Source organism: Telmatherina bonti, assembly GCF_933228915.1.
Source record: "Telmatherina bonti genome assembly, chromosome: 3".
Classification (NCBI taxonomy): Eukaryota; Metazoa; Chordata; class Actinopteri; order Atheriniformes; family Telmatherinidae; genus Telmatherina; species Telmatherina bonti.
Genome location: NC_136621.1, coordinates 25,950,388 through 25,971,791, shown reverse-complemented (window position 1 = coordinate 25,971,791; position 21,404 = coordinate 25,950,388). Strand labels below are relative to the sequence as shown.

Below are 21,404 nucleotides of genomic sequence, written 5' to 3'. Positions count from 1 at the left end.
ATGGCAAAGTATGCCTTTGTGGATTGTGTGTTATCTGTATGAGTGTGTGAGAGATAATGAAGGTGTTTGTTTTTAACTTGGTTATCCAATGAACCTGGATATGTGAAGGCTTATTTTTAATTTAATGTTTGAAATTCTTTTAATTTCGATATTTAATCACTGTTGTTTCTTATGTAAAGCACCTGTGCTGCTCTTAGTTAGGAAAAAAAGAATCATTTTTGATTTGATGAGCTTCACATTGCTTCATTTTATGGAAGTTAGCATAGTAAGCAGCTGTTTGAAGGAAAGTTCACCAGGAGGCATGTGGAAAACTCCTCAAACACGTATAAAAAGGTCTTCTGGTCAGACGAGACTGAAATATAACTGTTTGGCCAACAAGAAAATTATTGTGTTTCGTGCAAACATGATACTTTTCAACACCTCAAGAACATCAGCTCCACAGAGAAGCACGGTGGTAGTAGCTTCATGCTGTGGGAATGTTTTTGTTTTTTTTCGTTTTTTAAACAGCAGGCACTTGGAAAATGGTCAGAAATGGGGAGTGATGGATGGTGCTGGGAAGAGACTGGGTAGGAACCTTCCGGTAGCACAATGACTCCAAGCATCCTTCTAAAGTAACCCAAGTGGATTAAAGGAATATTTACATTTGTTAGAATGACTGAGTTAAAGTCCAACCTCAAGTCTAATTGAGAATTTGTGAAATGACTCAAAGATTGATGTAAACCAGTAGACATCAGCCTTAAAGCAACTGTATACTTTTGCCATGATGGGGTGAAAAATGAAACTGGATGAAAACACAAATGAGACTTCTTTTTTTCAAATGTCATGCACATACCCTGAAATACAACACTTTTTTTTCTTATTGTTGCAATTTTATTTATCCAAAATAGAAAAAAAAAAGTCAGGTATGTAGAAAGCAACAGTAAGCGTTCATTTTTTCTTAACAGCCTCAGACGGAAGTTTTAGTTTGTCTTGCGTTGGATTGCTTCTATCTGTATGGGTCATGGAACCTGTCAATGAAATTTTATGAATACACATATTCTTATGCTTAAAAAATATTTTGTATAAATGTCGATAAAAATCTAATATTAATTTGAAAAAAAAAAAAAAAAAAATTTTCTGACTGAACCAAGTGAGAGCCTAAGTGTTTAACAAGTTTCATTATTTATTTATTTTTTTTAACCACTTAGTCTAATTCAGGTGAGTGAGGATGCTGGAGCCTATCCCAGCAATCACTGGGAGAGAGGCAGGGTACACCCTGGACATGTCACCAGTCCATCACAGGGCCACACAGAGAGACAAGCACACACGCTCACAGTACCCAGAGAGAACTAACACATACACGGGTAGAACATACAAACTCCACACAGGTCACTGTTCAAACCTCCCCCAGCCGAGGCTTGAACCAGCGACCTTCTTTCTGACCACTACGACACCGTGCAGCCCTCAACATCCACCTCCTGAGGATGTTAGGTCTCAGGAGGTTTTAATGTGACTTGAAAGTCTTTCATGTTTCACTTTTATGACAGATTTGTTGCCACAGAAAGTCACACTGTTTGACTTTAAATATCTCATGATCTGTGATGACCCACTTCCTCGCTTGTCTCATGGCCGACAGATGGTGTGAGGTATGGTGACTCCTCCGGAGAACGATAGCCAACAGATTTCTGGGACAGACGTTGAGGGTTAGAAAACAGCAGGTTCTCACTGAATATAATTGCACTGTACCAGACACAAAACATTTTCTAGATGTTAGGAAGCTGCCATTGTATTTAGTCTTTAGATTAACGGTAGCTTGTAACCATCTGTTTGTATATCTCACATTGCACCTAAAAAGATGACAAATGCCCACCAAATTACAGATCTTTTCTCTACACACTTGATTAAATTATTGGAATTGTTTTAGCCTTTAAGTCCAATTTAAAGGCTCCATCAAAGGTGAAGGTAATTTTCTTGGTAGTAAAAGGTTTCACAAACTGGGCTAGCTTAACTGCTGTTGAAGTTTCAGCTGTTTGCAGGATTTTGTTTCACTGTTTTCAGTTTCAGTACATCTTGATATCCACATTAGTATGATTTTATTGTCACATTTTAGGAAACTTTGGTTTAATACAAGGTGTATGCCTGAATGTTTTTGTATTTTCAAGAGTTCAGATGCAAAGCAGAAGAAAGTGTCTCTACAAAAAGCTGTTGAAAAAGCGAAATTAGGACGCCAAGATACAGTAAGAACATGTTCATATTGTGAAATTTCATACTGAAATCAGTGATACATCTTTGATGCTACACTTTCATGGAGAAACCTGAGTTTAAAATCTGTTCATGTGCAGAAAGAAAGAGGCTCTTTGCTGAAAGAGCTGAAGGCTCTGAGAGAAGAACGAACACAGCTGCAGGCTGAGCTGGAGAAGTACCGCGAATGTGACCCAGAAGTCATCGAGGAGATGAGTGAGTACAAGTTGAACTTGTTGGGTTTGTGTACATATGTTACACACAGTATATATAGTGGATATAAAAAGTGTACACACTTTTAAAGTTTTAAAACTTTTTCCATGTTTTCTGCATCTATAAGCTTTACAATTTAACTGAAAAACAAATCTGGTGGGGGAAAATATACAAATAAAAAGAAGCACAAAAAGCCAGTTGCACAAGTGCTCACACCTTCAAATACTTTAAGAATATGTGGTTTAGCTGATCAACAAATGCAGTGGTTTCCAAGGACACATAGCCTACATCTACATACACAAGTTAAAAAAAAAAAAAAATGCCACCCCTAATCTGTTGTCTTCATGCGTGTGCAGAGTATGAGCCTTAGCAACAGGTAACACAACTGCCTGCAGCTGATCCTCTTGTGGGAAACAGCTCAGACAATATCTGAAGGTGTGTACCTGATACGAAATGCCATTACGGCACCTATGAAAACAGTGCAGACATTCATGGACATACACTTTTATGGATGTTTGGAATTTCGGCAGTAATCATAGTTAAATATTCACACAAGAAAGCAAGTGTGAGCAGTGAAAGGCTTCCTGCTGAAGCAGAGGTATCGTTTGGTCTAAACAACTGCATGTCAGTTTTAATTGTGGTCAAAGTGAACCTCATAACCTCTGAGCTCACAGGGCAGGTGTTACAATTTTGACTACTGGACCTAAACTGCTGGCTGTTGCATGCTTTTTCCGTGCTATGACCACACAGTGCACAGCTTTTAGAGGTATTACAAGCATCCTAGACTGCTTTGTATTTGTGTTAGAGCTCACTTGCATTACAGGGTGTGAGTTTCTGGCTCTGCCCATATGACATGTGTGGTGTTCTAAAAGTATCGGGTCTGTTTACCTACACCTCCCAATGTTGCACCAGACCTGTGCTTAGTGTGCGCCAAGCTGGGCTGTGTTTTTTCCACACCAGTGTGACGATAAGATATTAAACATTGACACATGATCAGTCCCTAACTGTTTTTTTATTTTTTTGTCTTTTGGTTTGATTTGTCACGTCTGAAAACTGTTATCAGATCAATTCTGATTGAGACAACTGATAAAACGGAGTTTGATACAGTCCATTTCCCCACATCATGTTAAACACTGGATTATTTTTGAACATACTGCAGTTTGTGACACGGCGTGGGTGTTCTTCTGCAGTTATTTGACTTAAAGTGAAGCAGTACAAATGTCCACAATAATGCTCCAAGTCAAACAGGTAAAATGTCTTTTTTTGATAAGTGAAAATATACCCTTTCAGTGGCACTGTTTTGACTAGACTTTAGCTTTATTTTTCCTGTCAGGAAAGTTTCTGACACTGATTATACATTAAGTTTTCTTACAAGTACAACTAAAGAAAAAACTAAACTAAACTAATATCCTTTTAAAGAGATCCATGAAGCTATTAATGTTACAGACCTGATATCTGAAGATGGCACGTCTGTCTCAGAGCATCTGAAAGGAGTCATTGCTGTTTAAAAAAAAAAAAGCCTCACCTTAAACCCAGATTAATCAAAATCCATTGCTGCTACATGTAGACAGTATTTTTTAAAAAAACATATCCTGTTTTTATTTGGCTGTTTAAAAACAATACGGACACTCCCATCTCACTGCATGTCTTGCACACCTGATAATAAATGCACATGATGTAACCAATTCAAAAATGAAATATTCCAGGAGGCAGAAAATGCTTTCATTCTTTTTCACCCATCTGTCTCCACATGCCTACAGGCCTTCTAAAACACACACCACACACAGCTTTGTTGAAGATAACATCTTTTCTCAGAGACGACAGAAAAGGCATGTGCAGCCATGTGCTGAGTGTATCATATTATGGTACATGTTTCTCAGAGAGGCATCTGATTGGACTTGCAGAATGGTACCTGCATTACAGACACCTGAAGTCATCTTTTCACACGTTTCATTGAAGTCTTTACTGTAAGATCTGTAGAGGTGTTAGCTAAATTATTACATTTAGCTAACAATGCTTTAAAATGTTGCTCAGGGTTTCCATGGAAATGTGTTTTAACCTAATAATCCCGATAATCACTTGTTTAAAAAGTGTGATTTGCTTTGAGAACTGCTTATCATAAATAAATAAACATGTCTGCCACTTGGTGCATGTAAGACAGTAATCCCTGATACAAGCTGCTGTTGCAACCATTGGATTGACTCTTGAAAAATTATTTTTAGTTCACTGTATTTACTTATTCATTGGATTATACAAAAAAAAAAAAAAAGAACCAAAGCAGTCAAACTTTATACCCAAATGTTTTTTAATGCACCAGTTTTAAATCACTGCTGATGGTTGCTTCACCTGAAGTTACAACTAAGCTGTTTTAATAACAGGTGGGGTTAAAACCACCACAGGGCATATGAATCAGAGCAATCTATTCCTGCTTAAACCATGTCAGAGAGCAAACTTAAAATGCTGATTGATAGTTAAGAATGTTACTCAAAGTTTTCAAAAGTTTTTTTTTTTTTTTCCTCCCATTTACTAAGTATGCACTACAGAATGTATTTCTATTGGTTAATTGAAAACTTATCACATGTAAGTTGCTTTGGATAAAGGCATCTGCTAAATGACTGTAGAATAGAATAAAATTGCTCTATATCACCTGAACATTTTTTAAAATAAATATTCATGCATTGTCTTATGATATATTACTTATGTCAACATCAGTTCTCTTTCAACACCCAGTCAGCGACAACAGAATAAAATTAGTGTTTTAGGTTCATTTTTACAAGCGAGACTCAGATTTAATTTTCTGGTTATAATGAGCATTTTCTCTGGTGAATAAAGAAAAACATTTTTGACAACAACGCAAACCAGAAAAGGATATAAGTCGGTGGGCCATGATAGCTGGTTTGTCTGTGTTCTATAAATAAATTAAGGTTAATAAATAAATTCATGGGTGTACTTTACATGTTCACACAATAATCATGACTTTTGTCTTGCAGGAAAGTCAAATGTCATAGCAAAAGATGCTGTTTCCCGGTGGACAGGTAGGTCATTTTAATCTTAATCAACCTGTAACCAACGTAAAGATTGTATGGCTGTATGGCTCCAGCATCACAGCTGAAAGTTGAAAACAGACAGAAAGCTTCCAATGTTTAATGGTTTCGTATAGTTTTGGAGTTTTGTCAAAGACATTTATTTGTACATTAAGGCTTGATGAGAATTGGAACCAATTTTAGTTACAATCCCACTTTATATGTCATTTTACAAAGAGAAAACCTGCCAAGTTGAAAAATAAGTATTAGAGTATTTATTGCATTGATTACAAATTAAAACACAGATTTCCAACTGGAAGCTCTCACCTCTCAGCAGTCAGTGCTCAGACCCTCTCAGAACATTTGTTCATGCTGTGGAACCAGGAGAAGCTGTTGTCCCATAACTGGATACTCAGTCTGGTCCTACAATAGGTGCCATCCACTAGGTTTCCATGTTTCCTGCTCCAACACACCAGATTCAAGTGAAGGAGTCCTTGTGTAGAACTCAATAGGCTGCTAAATCCATTAAATTTGATTCAGGTGTGTTAAAGCAGGAATTCATTGAAAAGCTGCTGAATTGCATCTCTTGCAGGACTGATTTGGTTTTGGGCTAATGGGCGGCTTGTTCACATGGTCATGTTATCAGTTTTGTTGTCAAATTCTCGCTTTGTGGTCACAGAATTACACTTTTAAAGGGACTGGGTCATATCTGGCTGGAACATCACCAGTATTTTGCACTTCTACTGCGGTGGACAGTATGAAACCTTTTTTTTATCGAGTTGCAGGCTATAATGTTAAGACTGCTGTAAGTTCTTGGTAGTGACTGCTGCCAAGCACTTGACGCAGCAATAAAACTGACCTGAAAAAGCTGATGCAACTTGGCATGCCTTTTTGTTGTACTCCTGTTTTTGCTATCGTTTGTTATTTTAGGATGTAACAGAACACAGAGCTTCACACAGCAGCCATAATGCTGAATTGTGCAGAGCAGCAGTTGCTTCAATATTTGACAGTGATGTGCAGTTTGACTGTAGCAGTGGAGAAATAAGACTGAGACACACCCATACAAGCCTTGACACATTTTATCACTTACCTTACATCGAGTTGAGTGCAGTGACCCAACAGGACAGGGATGAACTGATAGTCAGATTCATTATTTCTTGGCGTACGCCCCAGATGAGATGGTGTTTGATTTGCTATTTTACAAGTTATGATATTTGACTTGTCTCATAAGTCAAATATCCTCCAAGTTTTACAGATTTTGTCTTCTGGGGGACAGGTGAGGTGGCAGACTCCACTACTATGGTAGTGATTATTTCCCTTCTTGAAGTCAGAAAGGGAAATATCATAGGCTCATCCATTTGAGCACACATTTGCTGAAAAGTGGAGCAAGCAAGTGAAAGAGTACAATTTTCTCATTTTTGGGCCCCATACAAAGACTACAGGGACACATATGACTGTTGGAAAATTGTTAGGAAGTGAATTTGGCATAATATGGGACCTTTATCCTTGCATGTCTTTTTATTCTATTCTATTCTGTCCTGTTCTATTCTACTATCATTTAGCAGACGCTTTACTCCCTTTTTGATGTCAGTATAAAAGGTAAATTAAACATTTAAAGTATCAAATGTAAATTTTCTGCATAACTTTAAGAGGAAAAATAAAAAGATAAAATCAAACTGAAAACAGAAACCTCTTTAGATTATTGGAGAAATGTCTTCTTTCCCTCATTTTTACACTGAAATTATACTAGCAAGGCACCCTTGTTATCTGTTAATATCAGATTCTTGTAAGCAATCTCTGACCACCTCACCTTTCTTAAAGTCCCTACTAAGATCTTCCAGATTTGCTCTAATTGTCCAAATAATTTCCAGGCGCTCTTCCCTCGTAACTGGTGGGAAATTTTTTGCTCTCATCAAGAAGTTGACTTTCTCCAAAACAGAATAAATACATAAAGCCAAACAGAGCAGATGGTTTTATAGTTGGGCTAAACTGGTGTTAAGTCTATAACTGTTCTCCTGTTCCCCGACAGGCTCTGCTGTTCATCTAAATAACTGTATTATTAAATGTATTATCCGTGTTCCTCCTCTGATTAAGCAACAGATCCTAATTTCTGTTTCCAGACAATGTTTTTGCCATCAAGTCCTGGACAAAGAAAAAGTTTGCCTTTGATGACAGCCGTATTAATAAAGCCTTTGGCATCCCTGAGGACTTTGATTACATGGACTGAAGACTCTTCATGGACACACACGCGCAAAAATGTCTGTTGACACTTCTGTTTGAAAGCTACTTCCTGGTCTCTGCATTTCTAGTTTCTGTTCTGTGTAGTGGAGGGAAAATAAAGAAGCCAGGTTTCACTTTTGCAGTTCACGGTGGAATATCCATGATTTGTTTTGTTCCAGATGAACTTTCAGTATACATGTTGCTTAGCTGCAACCAGAGAAGAGACGGATCCAACCATTGGTGCTAGAGAGGGGTGGCAGAGTTGTGCGATAAACACAAATCGGCAGCCTGACACCTGTTTGCATGAAAACTGAGAGCTCCAAGCTGATGATGGAAAGGAAATGATACTCATACCATCTATATGTCCAACGTTTGTGTTTATATGGCTTAAACAGATGGTTTGGTGTTGAATACATATTTTCCCTGTTTAATTTCTTTATTTTATATTAACATCCAGTAGTTTTAATTCAAGAAAGTACACTTGAACAAATGGCAGAAAACATTTACTGATGAAATGTCCTGCAATTGTTGTTGAGCATGTTTTTTCTTTATAAAACAAACACAAATTTGATTTCTATTTAACCCCTTTTGAACTGCAAATTAAATTAGCCTCTAAGCTTTATAAACCTGTTTGCATTTGCACTAGGCCTCCTGTACTTTGCAGTTTTACTTGCTGCCATTTAAGCACACCCCACCCCAAGGCATCACCCTCACTTTCAAAATGAAGAAAAAAAACTAACTTTGCTGTCTTGACTTGTTTGGACTGACTGCTGCCCTGTTTTCATCATCTTTCTTTTCTGTTTAAGGCAAGGCAAAACGTGTAGTTGGGTGTTACATGTTTATTCATTTGACCTGATTGGTGTCTCATCTAGTTGGCTGATTTGAATTTCAAAGATGCTTTGTGCTCATCCTGTCTTACTCATCAGTTTGGTTTCCTACCAGTAAATGAATGAGATACTTCTACTTTGTCCTTTGATTACAGACCTTATGTAGGCTGTTATTTTTGTGTGAACAATAAATATTTTTTTATGAAGAAAAAAGTGTGTATACTTCATCCTATTTGAAGCTGTTTAAAGTCGCTCTTCTAAGTGTGTAATCTGGCAACCTAAATAAGCATACAAAAACAAACCCACAAAAAAAAAAAAAAAAAAAGTTTTGCTGCCTGGCTGTGACACGCCCATATGTGTGAAGCTCTGCTTCAGGTGTGTACTGGCACAACCTGTTCTGATTCATAGGTCTGACATTCTGTGTCAACATTCGTATAAGATGGTGCAGAGGTTTACTTCACCAACTTAAAAGCACTATTAACTTCAGCTCGAATGCTGAAGTTTTTTATTTAACTTCATTCGAATGCCACAGTACATATCTGTATGTATATACACTAGATTGTTTTAATCTATTGCACTGCCAATTTGCACGATCAGATGCTACTGTACATATCTGCATGTCTATATACAAGAATACTTTTACCTTATTATACACTTACACACACACATATATATATATATATATGTATATATATACACACACACATATACACACACACACACACATATATTTGCGTGTGTGTATGTATGTATGTGTATATATGTATATATATATATATATATATATATATATATATATATACAAATTTTTTTCCCCATACACGCATATACACATATATACGTACTTTAATATGTGTGTGTGTGTGTGTGTGTATATATATATATATATATATATATATATATATATATATATATATATATATATATATATATATATAATAATTTCTCTGCATGCCCTTACCTCATTTGTAAAATAGCTGTATTTTTACCTTTATTATGCAGTGTTTTTATTTTTTTTTATTATTCAGCACCTCACAGAAACAAGTTCTTAGTCTGTGAATTGTTCACAGACAATGTCAATAGAAGTCTTCTGATTCTGGTTCTGGTGTGCAACATGCCTTGCCTGTAAAGGGAACAGTCTACCTTAACTTCAAACTTTCACTTAAAAAATTGACTACCTATTAGTGTTGGTTCCTGTATCAAACAAAGCTGATCAGCCTTTTTAAAGGGGTATACTGGAAAAACCTGGTTTCAAATAAACTCCTCCCAGATATTTTTGTGAAATAACTGGAAATTGTGTTAGAATATGTCATTTTACTTCTTTTGGCCTTCAAACCATAACCATTTTACATATATCTTTCCATGGTGTAGGTTTTGGTTAGGTTTCAAAGCTACAAATGTTCATAAACCAATCCCTGTTCTCTCTGACCCACCTTCCTGTTATGGTGTATTTATGTTAGACTTACGTAATAGTTTTTTTTTAAAAAAAAGTTTCCACTGAAAGTTATTGTAGTGTGTGCAGGTGTAATATATACCGTATTATGTTCTTAATGTATTAAACAGAGTTAAATTTATTTTGCTTCCTATAGCACTTACATGCACTCTTTAATTAAAAGCACCGCATGAAGTAGGAGTGTTAGCATTTGTGAAAGAACTCACATTATCCAGGACTCAGTTACACTCCACCACCGACTATTTGAATAATGTTGCACGATGCCTTTGTTTCGCGTTTGCCAGGTTAAACTTCCACAACACTCATGCAAGCTACACCCACTGCACGGCGTGTTTCAGCAGCAGGGAGGGACAGAAGGAGGGAGCTGCTGCATGTTTGCTTGCAGAGAGAAAGACCAACGCAGCGGAACACACGGCAGGCTGCTAGCTGAAAGGGCAGCATGGCGGGGCTACACGATTTCCACCAAGGCAGCCACTGTCACAGGAAAACGTGGATTAATATACTATTAGGATTACTTCAATTAGTTCTTCCTTTTGTTCAACACGGAGGGGCGCAGCTGCAAGGTGTGTGCTCACCTTTATTTACCCTTTCTTTGCTATAATGTTAACGCGACCACTGCAGGGAGAAAAAAAAGAACACGTTAAGTTAGCTACCTGACAGCAAGCGTTACAGTGGGAAATGAGTCTCAAACAGAGCTGCCCTAAAGCCAATAATGTTTGAATACATGAAAATATTCATAATAATTATTGGAGTTTTTATAAAAGCACAAATTGATTTCTTCCAACTTGTAAGAGTATTGTGGCGAATGTTTACTAGTATTAGTTGTCGCTAGCTGTCTGCCAGTTCCCTGTGCTGTTTAACGAAACTCTAGCTTGCTCAGCCAAGAAAGTGGCCTTGATAGGATTTTGAAGGGCTAATTTTCGGGTGTGATTATAATAAATGTACATCATAACTTAGGCGAATCCTACATGGGTAAACGGTCGTTTTTTGTGTCCCAAGCAAGGGATGTTTTCCTGGGTTGTTAGCTGCCGAGCTAACCCGCTAAACAAGCTGCTAGCAAACAGCCTCTGTAAGCCTGCCGAAGCGAAGTCGTTTCCTTACTCCTGTCATTTCCATTGTGTCACTTAATTCGGTTGTAATAACCAATTACAGACAATTTGCAATCTGTTTATAAAGTCTGCTTAATTATGCTCTTCGGTTACAGTACTATTGTATCTTCCCAAACATTTAACTGTGAATGTGATTTCTTGCTTCCACAAAGCTCTGAGTCAGATGTCCACCAGCGTGGTCGAGGTCTGGCCACCAGAGGAGGCAGATCCTTTTGTCCCACTTCAGGTAATCATACTTTTATTTCTTAGTAGGGATAGTACAGAGGAAGGACTGATAATATGATAAGGCAGTACATTGAGGATTAAAAAGCTGCCGGATGAATGAAGGTGTGTAAGATAAGCCGCGTTGTGTTTCGCTTAACTCTGCAGATGGTCGAGTTGTGCATAAACGCTCTTTTATACGAAGTATAAATGACGGCAACAATTTGTGGTTTTTGTCAAATTTATTGCACAAAGCTTGATTATCTTGCTTTTTAAAAATAAATAAATAAAAAAATAAAGTTAAATGCATGACTCCAAAATTAAGCAAGAGTTGGACACCACCATGTGGCTTTGGCCATTCATTTTGTTTATAGTTTTGTGTGCATTGAACAGTTCAATATGCTGTGCACACTGAAAACATATAGGTGTCAAGTACTACCAAGTAAGCAACCTGAAGTCTTCCTTGCAACCCTTTCCTACTTATTACTTTGTAATTATATGCTGCATCTTTGGCCTCTGCATTTGTTGTGTTTTTTGTGGAGGATTTCATTTTAGGTTGTGCACAACAGTTTTCTATCTTTCTCCCATAGACATTTGTGATGACCATGTATTTGCTGAGTACAGAGATTATGACCAGCAGAAGTTGAGTTTACTGATAACCTGTCATGAGTTCACCAGCTGACTTATCATGTCACCTGAGGGGGAGGTGTGCCATTTTCTGCAGGAGCAAGGAAGAAGCCAATGTTGATTATTTAGTTACCTTTTATAAATAGAATATGATAATCGGAAGGGTGAGTTTTTGGACATAAAATAACTAATTCTACTTAAAGGCAGGATCTGGTGTCTACGAAAATACACCAAAATTACATAATTTCCACGGAAATGATTTTAGTTACTATTTGAATAAGTTTGTTAAAGCTTGGATCTACAGTGTGCACACTGCAATGATTACCAAAAGCATTCTGGCAATATAGATAACAGAATAAGATGATTCAGCATTGAAGATAATTATTAGTAATGTTTAAGAAGCAGCAAAGATAATTTGACAAAATATTAGTACATGTATTGGTTAATTTTCTTTATTTTGCACTTGTCTGTGCCTTGCTGAATAACTGGCAGAATTTTTGACATTGTTTGGTGCTTTAACAGTGTTTTAACTATGAATGGAGCAAGTGTCTCAGTTACAATGTTAACCAGAGCATGATATGGCTGTCTTGATTCTCTGGTGTGGCTGCTCGAGAGCCAGTTAAGTTGCGTTTGCTTCTATGGTTATTTAAGGTTGTAATGCACAAAGTAATGTATAGTACAGCCAACCAGCCGAAACATTTATACCGTCTGCCAAAGACTTTTGGATTTGTAACTGATCCTTTTTTATTATTGTTTTAAAACTATAAGAAATCGGAATCACTAAAATCTTTTATAGTTTTTATATTTTACTGGTGATGACCCTTAATTGGACTAAACAGTTCAGAAAACAAATGAATAACTATTTTGCTTTTTGAGATTCATACCTTTTTTGTGCAGTTCTGCTGTTGAATATTCTTACTTCAGGTGTGCCTGCTGGGGAGTAGCATCAGCATTTTTTGTTTTTTCATTGTGCTTACCCAGTGGGTTGTAAGTAAGCATTAATTGTATTACATTAATAATATGGCAAGTTTCAAAGAGGCTGGGAGGCATTATAAATTTCTTTGGAGGAAAGTATTTTTCACTTCCTTTTATTTACTTATTGGATATAATAGTGTCTTATTTGCTAAAACCTTTAATACACAACCTGTTATTTTTTAGCACTACATGATGCATAAAGAGAAACAAAGCTACTGTACTACTCCCAGCTTGGCTGGTCTATCCTGCCATGAAATATTTATCAGCCTCTAAAGGCTCATAAGGTTTAATTCTTCCTCTGTGAAGTGCAACTATTGATTGACTTGGTCATTTTAAATGTGGTGGTAACGTATCGTAAATCGTGCAAAATTTCCATCAGTTAGAAGTTATCGAGTTTCTTATATCAGGATTTTGAAAAATCATACAGGTTTTCAGCACACATTTTTTTAATAAGTATTGCTGACTTGACCACATAAGTGCTGAACTGGTGTGAAAGTGGGAAGTCCGCTAGTAGCATGCTTGATGAGAAATAGTTACCAGCAGATTAAAAGGCACTCGATAAGGGAAGCTACCCTTTTGCCACCCAACATGATGGTGTAACAAACAATGTGGCATCACTAAGAATGGTCTACAATATATTGTGTCACAATTTGATATTGAAACCCTGTTCACAATAAAGCAGAAATAATGGAGCGTTTACTTGTACTATCATGAAGATTTAAATATCTTAAAGCAATTATATTAAGTTGTGTTTAGATGCAATGTGGTGGGCTAGTAAATGTTCAGCAAGTGGAAAGATGTAAAAGTCTACGTCAGAGTTCAGAATTTATGACAATATCACATAGATAGAAGCTAAACTTGTTCTCTTCACTGGTGTTTGTTTTTTTTTTTTTGTTTTTTTTTAGTATTATGGAAATTGTGTTTTCTGCTTTTTTAAGAGACCAGATCTTATCTTTGTGACCCATGCAGAACAAACATACAGTTGTAGATAAATGTGTGCTGTACATCCTGTTTGTAATGCATGGCACCTTTTTTTTTTTTTTCAAAAGCTAACATGATTTGCTGAAGTCTTCGTAAAATGTCTATCACACGCTTTGATTAAAACAAGAAGAAAAAAATTGCAATTGCTTTTTCTTACATCAGTTTACAGCTGTATTCAACAGATCCCTTTTCAAGATTTGGTGTGACCACGGCACGCCATACCCCCTCTTCTTCTTCTTCTTATGTACACAAACATGAGCACATTATTTTAAGTAATGGTGAACAACCTGAGAATCCAGACCACACACCACAGTGACAGAACAATTTGACTGCTAGCTTTCTCTCAGACACTTGCATTTCCCTCATTTTTAGTTCAGCCATGCATAATTGATAGGTTATGCATCTCTTGTTTCCACAAGCCTGGACTGGCCCAAGCTTTTCAAACATATATGGTATTATGTAATGGCAAATTGTGGGTTAAAAACGCCATTAAGACCCTGTATCATAATTCCTTAGGAGTATTTGACTCCATAAGCTCTAGAAAACCCAGTTTTTCCATTTCATTATGTTCACCAAACATTTAGCTGCTAACACTGAGAACTGTTGCTTTTTTGGCCAATATATCAATGGTAGTGTATCAATGATACAAAATTTCTAAGTTCTCACTGTTTAAAAAAAAGTGACAATGCTCCCTAAATGTTTTTAGATCTTGGGGCATCAAACAGATTGCCAGAGATGTGTTTTTTCCTGAATCCTTAGTAGGGCTATGCATCTTCCCTGGTCTCCCTGTTTTATCCCTTCAGTCTTTCCATAGTCAGTTCAGACAGAATAAGGATGTTAAATTTGTTTTGTGTGGTTTGTAAATGGATATAGAGAAGTGGATGATATGAAAGCAGTCTTGGGCTAAGTTATGTTGGATGGAAGTGAAATCTTGCTGAAAACTCCCGATGGAAAGCTTGAAGACTGTTTTTCTATAATTTTTTAAAGTATTTCTATTTGAATTATTTGTAAACTAGGACTTTCTTTTATTATTTTGTCTGGCAATTTTTGTCTTTAATGATAATAAAATAAAGTAAAAATATAATGTGAAAAACAGTGAAAGTTTTGTTTTTTGTTTTATTATTTACTTTTAATACAGGCTTTATCTAAAAAGTGTGCTGATTCAGTTGCTTTATTAACCATGCATGTCATAGGCTGGCAGCTAGTCAAGTGTTACTTTCTCTTACAACTTACATGCCATTAAAAATGTCCTTTAAAAAACATTGAACTATAAATTTGTACAAGTTTGAGTAAATTCTTTACTTTTCCTCTTACAACATTACACTCTCTTATGATATATGTATGTGCAGATACCCTCCATTAAAATAGAGTGGGCTATATCTTTATGCCTTTTATTTTTATTGTTCTTTTATTGGAATTCACTGTAAGCATTTTCATTTTTTTTTTTGTTTGATTTAATTTTAAATTGAATTAAAAACATTCACACCAAAGTTGAGCAGTTTTATGTTTTGCATTAGTTGAACAGTATAAAAAAAACAAACAAACTATGACCGTAAAACCTAGGTATGTACCAAACCCTGATTTTGACGTACCATAAAACCCATAATATATATGGTACCAGGGAGAAACAATCTTGTGTTAAATGACTGATCAGCAATTCCATGTTGTGCTATTGACTTCACTGGGCCTACGTGTACATTGTGAGAATCTGGTTGAACATCAACAGGAACTCTTATTATGAACTGCCAAGACTGGCAAAACATGATGAATGCTCTATCTTAGAGAATGCAAAAGATTTCATGTCACTCTAGTTTCCATGGTTCTTGTGTTTCATGGTTTATTTATAGTGACTGTTTCTCCAGAAAAAAAAACTGGTGGTGCAAATTAAAACAGGAGTCTTCATCAATGTGCTTTTAGATTATTCTGTGATAGAAAATACAGTGTATGCCAGTTTACACCACCACCAGAGGCATTTGAAATGTTTTTTATTGTTGAAATGCCAATTCAAATTGGTAGGAATTAGCCATTTTGGCCTTACAGAATTTTTTTTTTTTTTAAAATTTTCAGGTGGACAAGGAGCGAAGAAAAGATAGTCTTCCACTAGAGGACAGGTAAGCAGTTTTCTTCATTAACCTCCAGTATATGTGTGTTTGTGTTTTTATTTGTTTGTTTGTTTTTGTATTCCTCCCACATTCCTAATGATTTACGTACCAACGTGGATCAGCCCCAGATTAAAGAAATTTACATTTCCCTTAGAGCTGCGTACAGTTTAAGTCTACAAACTTCATTAAAGATTTAGTTATGATTCAATGGCAATTGACAGAATTTCCAGCAGGTCTTATCTTTTTTTATTTTGCACATTTTTATTTATTTATTTTTTTTAAAACTAAGAGTTACGAAAAAATCCTCACATTTCTTTTATTAGCTTACAAGTAAATATAGATCTTTGAAGATTGAGTTAAATAGAATTGATCTGTATTTGGGAGGTGACATGCTTCTGTATTCTCACATGGCATAGTTTGGCTGTAAAAAGCTGATATAAATGTCTTCCTCCGTGTGCAGGCAGTGTTGTTTATGTTAGTGAGTGAGGGACCGTGTGATGGAGAGAGTTGGGGGCGTGTGTTACAGAGGCACAGAACCAAATTCCTGACTAATTTTAGAACTCCTTGAAAGAAAAAGGAGGAGAGGTCTGACTTTCTCTGGTGCTTTTGTTCCCCTTTAAAAATAACTAAAAAATGTTTTCATATAAAGTATCAGTGGTAATTATTTAGAAATTACCATTTTTGAAACCTGTTGGTGTTGAGTATTTTATTTATTTTTAAGTCACACACAAAGTATCCTGTATTTATCTTTGCTTTTGACACTTTTTCTTAGAGAAAAATTAACTGGGAACAAAAAAATTCTTTGTAATCCTGTCAGTCATTGCTGGTCATATACAGAAATTGGCAAAATACAAGCCTTCAAATTTCTGTGTTTCTTGCTTCAGGTTTGTATTAGAGGTGCTGCAATGTATTACATAAAATAATATTTGCAAGACAAAATAACTAAAGTTTTTTTTTTTTTTGGAATCTCATTTGATAATATTGGGATTTATTTCTCAAATGACATTGTAGATGTTTTGAGAATTGATTTCCTTTTTACTGTCCATTAAGTTATATATTTATGTAGTCTGGTTGAATACTTTTTTTCATCCACATGATATTCTTTTATTCCACTGAAACATCCTTGAAATCGTGCTTATTCAGCATGAGTCTTGAAACACAGAGGTCTAATTTTGCTGACTGAAATCATCTTATCTCAGCTTAGGTTTGTTTACAGTGTTTATAAATGAAACCCAGCAATATGAGGTTGCTTAAAGTACAGGGTCCCTTTCATGAAATTTATAATAAGCTACAAGTGTTTGATATGAAGTTCATAAAGTTTATATTCAGTCATCATCAGTTGAACATTTTGGGTGTAGGGCTATTTTTAAATGCAGAGAGGCACGTGGCCAAAGAGGCTTTATAGCGCTGGTTGACCTGAAGACCTCCAGAGCTTTTGGCTGTGAGGCCTCTCGTGCCGCGGTTATCAGGCACTTACCAAGCCTGCCATCACCCTCTCCCAGCCTAAATAGCAAAGCAAGCTGCAGATTCAGAGGTTAATGATATTTCCGTCTGTTTCAAGTGATGTGCCAAAATGTCTTAGCCTCCTTACTTTTACTTCTCTCCATCCCACTCATCTCCACTTATCTACTTTACATGATCTTCCACAACCATGTTCTTCTCAACGCTTAGATACAAAAGTGGCATCCTTTTATTTTCACCCTCATTCTCATTGTGTCTGCCTTCTGCCAAAATATCTGTGAACAAGATTTGACCTTAACTGTAGTCTGTTGTTAACCTCTAGCGAGGATCATGCCTGAGGTCACTGCTAACACTTTATTTGCGTTTTAACCCAGAGATCAAATAGCACCAAACAGAACTGTTATTTTTGTTCTCTGAAGTGGCCAGAACTTTGGAACATGAGTTCAGTGATATACTTGCTGGGAAGTTGAGGTTTTATTCAAGAGGAAGCAGATTATATTCAAGTGTAATGGAAATTAAAATTACATTTGCGAGGTTCAGGTATCTAAACCTGAACCTTGCACTTATTAACATACATGAGGCATAATGTTCCTCTTTGCACTTTAGTACTGAGTACAGGTACCTTTAGAAACACAAGTTTGCATTATTCATAAACCTTTTTTTTTTTTTTTTTTTAAATGTCCTAAAGGTATTCTTTCCTAATAGTTTTATTCTGGCTCGTGGTAGAAAATGTTTTTAAGGACATATATGGCAATGCAATTTTCTAATACTTGATTTCAGACTACAGTGTCTGCAATAATTTAATCTGTAAATTCTCACTACCATTCATGGATCCTCCGCAGAGGTAGATGACCTCATTTCCGTTTTACATTCGACCCCTCATGCTAAGCCACATGGGTTTTTCCGTTATGAGCAAGACTGTTTTATGTTCACTGCTTGACAGGTTATGAGTTAACAAACAATTAGAACTATTGAAAGCCAGAGAGAATACTTATTTTATTACATAATAAAGATGAGTGCCTACCTTTATGGTACACCATGCAGTCAGCATGATAGGTTCTTCTTGCCAATTCTCTTCATGTACTTTTAGGCCATAGGCACCAATCCGCAACAGGAAGACAAAGGAGGAAATTGTAACACTTTGCTTTGTAAAGCAGTAAATGGCAGCCTTGTGTCATAAAGCGGGCCTGTTTTCTGCATTTAGACTTCTTTTTTTCTTATTACTACATCACTGTAGTAGGCTCTCTAAGCTTAATTATATTTGAATAATGCACATGCACTTTATAAGAAATAACAGCCTTTTTAAGGCAAAGATAATCCAAATGTAAGAGCTATATGTGGTTTTCTTTTAGGCTTTGTACATCGGTGACAGCGGAAAATGAGTCCACTTCTTTTAACCATGAAAATAGTCAAATACAGTCTGACATGGTAGTGTTTGGGAATTACAGTTTTTTAAATAGATTTTTCCTGTTAATTAATACTGCATATTTAACTTTGCAACACACCAGTTGTTCAATCACCCTGATAGGATGCATTTCTTGTGTTTTATAGCCCTTTACACTGTCAAGTTTCAAAGTGCAGCAACAGATACTTTCCTGTTTTTGTTTAGTGTCTCATTTGAAAGCTTTCGCAGTAGCTGTTTTATTTTCTTTTTTATTTTTACTTGCATTTTAATTTTTTTTTTTTCATAAAATAGTATTGTACAGGGAGACGGCTTAAATTTTTATTCCAAAAATGGAATTGGGTGTTAGTACAGGGGTATTAGCACTGGTGGCACCACCTTTCTTCAACAAGTCTTTTTCTTTCAGCTTGACGTGAAAATGACTTTGAAACACACTCTATGAAGATAAATCTTAGGAAGATACTTAAATGGTAATTGGACTGTTTTATATAGTGTTTTCCAGACCTGTTGACCACTCAAAGCACTTTCAACACTACATGTCCAATTTACCCATTCAACACACATTCATACAGCATTCATACTCCAGACACATCAAAGGGGAACATGGGGTTCCATGTTTTGCCAAAGGACGCTTAGGCATGTAGTCAGGGGAAGCCTCAAATCAACCACCTTTCCTTCTGAGCTGTAGCCGCTTACTAAAAAGGAGCAAAATTCAAACAAGGTACGTCAGAATACTAAAAGCGTTTTGAAAGGACTGCAAAATATAACATTCAATTTTTACAATAGGGTTATAAGATATATATACATTAAACACACACACATATGTGTGTCTGTCTACATATATATATATATATATATATATATATATATATATATATATATATATATAATGTGTGTGTGTGTGTGTGTGTGTGTGTGTGTGTGTGTGTGTGTGTGTATTAGGGCTGCAATTAACGATTTTCTTAATAGACTAATCTGTAATTTACTTTTTCGATTAGTCAAAATTATTTCTGTCACACCCGCCATCCGTGCTTCCAATTGATGCAGCTTTTTTTTTTAAATTTTTTTTTTTTTTTTACAAGCTCCAGTATGTTTTACCCCACTCTTCATTTGCATCACATGAATATCACTCAGATTCCCAGTCGATCACAACATAATGTTCTCGGTAAAGTAAAATGACTCCTGAACCAGTTGAACATCAAATATAAGCTTAACAGCTACTACGAATTTATATTGAAACAAACAAACAAACGTATTTATAATGTCACATCCAACCTACAGAATTTGCCTCAAAAAGAAAACAAAATAAATAAATATTTTAATTGTACAATTGGGTCAGTTTATTTTCTCCCCGTTTCATAATCTGGGAAAATAACAATCCAGAAAGGTGCAGCAAAGACCCCTTAAAAAAACGGGAGTTTCTGGGCCAAAACAGGATACTTGACAGGTATGACGAAACTACGTAAATACTCGGTAATGCTAGCTTACCCATCCGGAATGTTAGCAGAAACCATGACTCTGGGGTGCTTTCTCTTCTCGTGCATAATTGTCGTGCTGCCATGGTATGTCAAGTCTGTGTGGCAGACTACACATTTCACCTTTTTGGACAGGTTGTTTAGCTGGAAAAATTTCCAACTTTCGAAGCACGAGGTGTAAAGCTGTTTTCACTCGACTGTTTAGGTCTTGAGTCTTGAGTTGTTCTTCGTTGGTTAAGAAGATGCTGCACAAAATGACAGTACTGTCCCCTGCACTTCCTGTGGGGCTTTGAGTCATTAACTTGGTGTTTACAGTTCTAATACTGTCTGAAAAGCCGTAGCGTTAAGTTGCCTGGCGCAGTGTTCTATCAGCAAAGCCGTTACGGGCGTTTATAACACAACACATCGACAATTAAATTTTTGGGTTGGTGATTTTTTTTTATTGTCGACGAATCGTTGCAGCCTTAGTGTACATTATTTTTTTTTAAAAATATATATATTTATATTTATTTATTTTTCTCCTAATCGCTTGGTCCAATTAAAGGTTCGGAGAGCTGGAGCCTATCCCAGCAGTCATCAGGCCAGAGGCAGGGTACACCCTGGACAGGCCACCAGTTCATCACAGGATAACATCACTGAGAAAATGGTTTACAGGTAGACTAGATATAGGATGTGTGATTAGTTTGCAAGGCTTGTGGGGTCAAAGAAAAAAGCGTTGGCCATTGACAGCAAAGAACAACATATAGCATTGAATCAATCTTATTTGATAATAGATGGGCTGACAACAAACAAACCTAAAACCAATTCAGATGTGTCAGATTTGACACCTGAAAGAATGTAGATGTAATCAGTGGTGTTACATAAAATCTGAATGGCCTCATTTTGTGTGATTATATTTAGCAAGCTTGCAAGACGAAATGTAGATATTACTTTTTACCAAATCCACAGTTTGTACACATGGAAAATTGGGAGGGTGTTTTTTTTCCTTGTTTGGCAATAGTCTTTTAACACAGTTGATTTATATCAGTGTGGTAAAAAAAATGTTGCTGTGTTTGCTGCTTCTAGGGTGTTTTTATTATTTTTATGTACATTGTACCACTCTGTCAGCTCAATGA

The 21,404-nt window shown here is 36.1% G+C and overlaps 2 protein-coding genes across 2 annotated transcripts in view; both read left to right on the top strand.

Annotated features, from left to right (window-relative positions):
• Positions 1–7,698, top strand: part of mnd1 (meiotic nuclear divisions 1 homolog) — a gene marked incomplete at its 5' end in the record, with an annotated part of 13,475 nt that extends 5,777 nt beyond the window's left edge. Inside the window, 4 exons of the mRNA XM_079263523.1 lie at positions 2,142–2,216; positions 2,322–2,436; positions 5,424–5,468; positions 7,577–7,698. Coding sequence (XP_079119649.1) covers positions 2,142–2,216; positions 2,322–2,436; positions 5,424–5,468; positions 7,577–7,683 — 342 coding nt within the window. The 3' untranslated portion in view covers positions 7,684–7,698. The remainder of the gene's footprint in view (positions 1–2,141; positions 2,217–2,321; positions 2,437–5,423; positions 5,469–7,576) is intronic.
• Positions 7,699–10,394: 2,696 nt separating this feature from the next.
• Positions 10,395–21,404, top strand: part of tmem131l (transmembrane 131 like) — a 32,030-nt gene continuing 21,020 nt past the window's right edge. The window contains exons 1-3 of the mRNA XM_079238217.1: positions 10,395–10,519; positions 11,218–11,291; positions 15,917–15,960. Coding sequence (XP_079094343.1) covers positions 10,396–10,519; positions 11,218–11,291; positions 15,917–15,960 — 242 coding nt within the window. The 5' untranslated portion in view covers position 10,395. The remainder of the gene's footprint in view (positions 10,520–11,217; positions 11,292–15,916; positions 15,961–21,404) is intronic.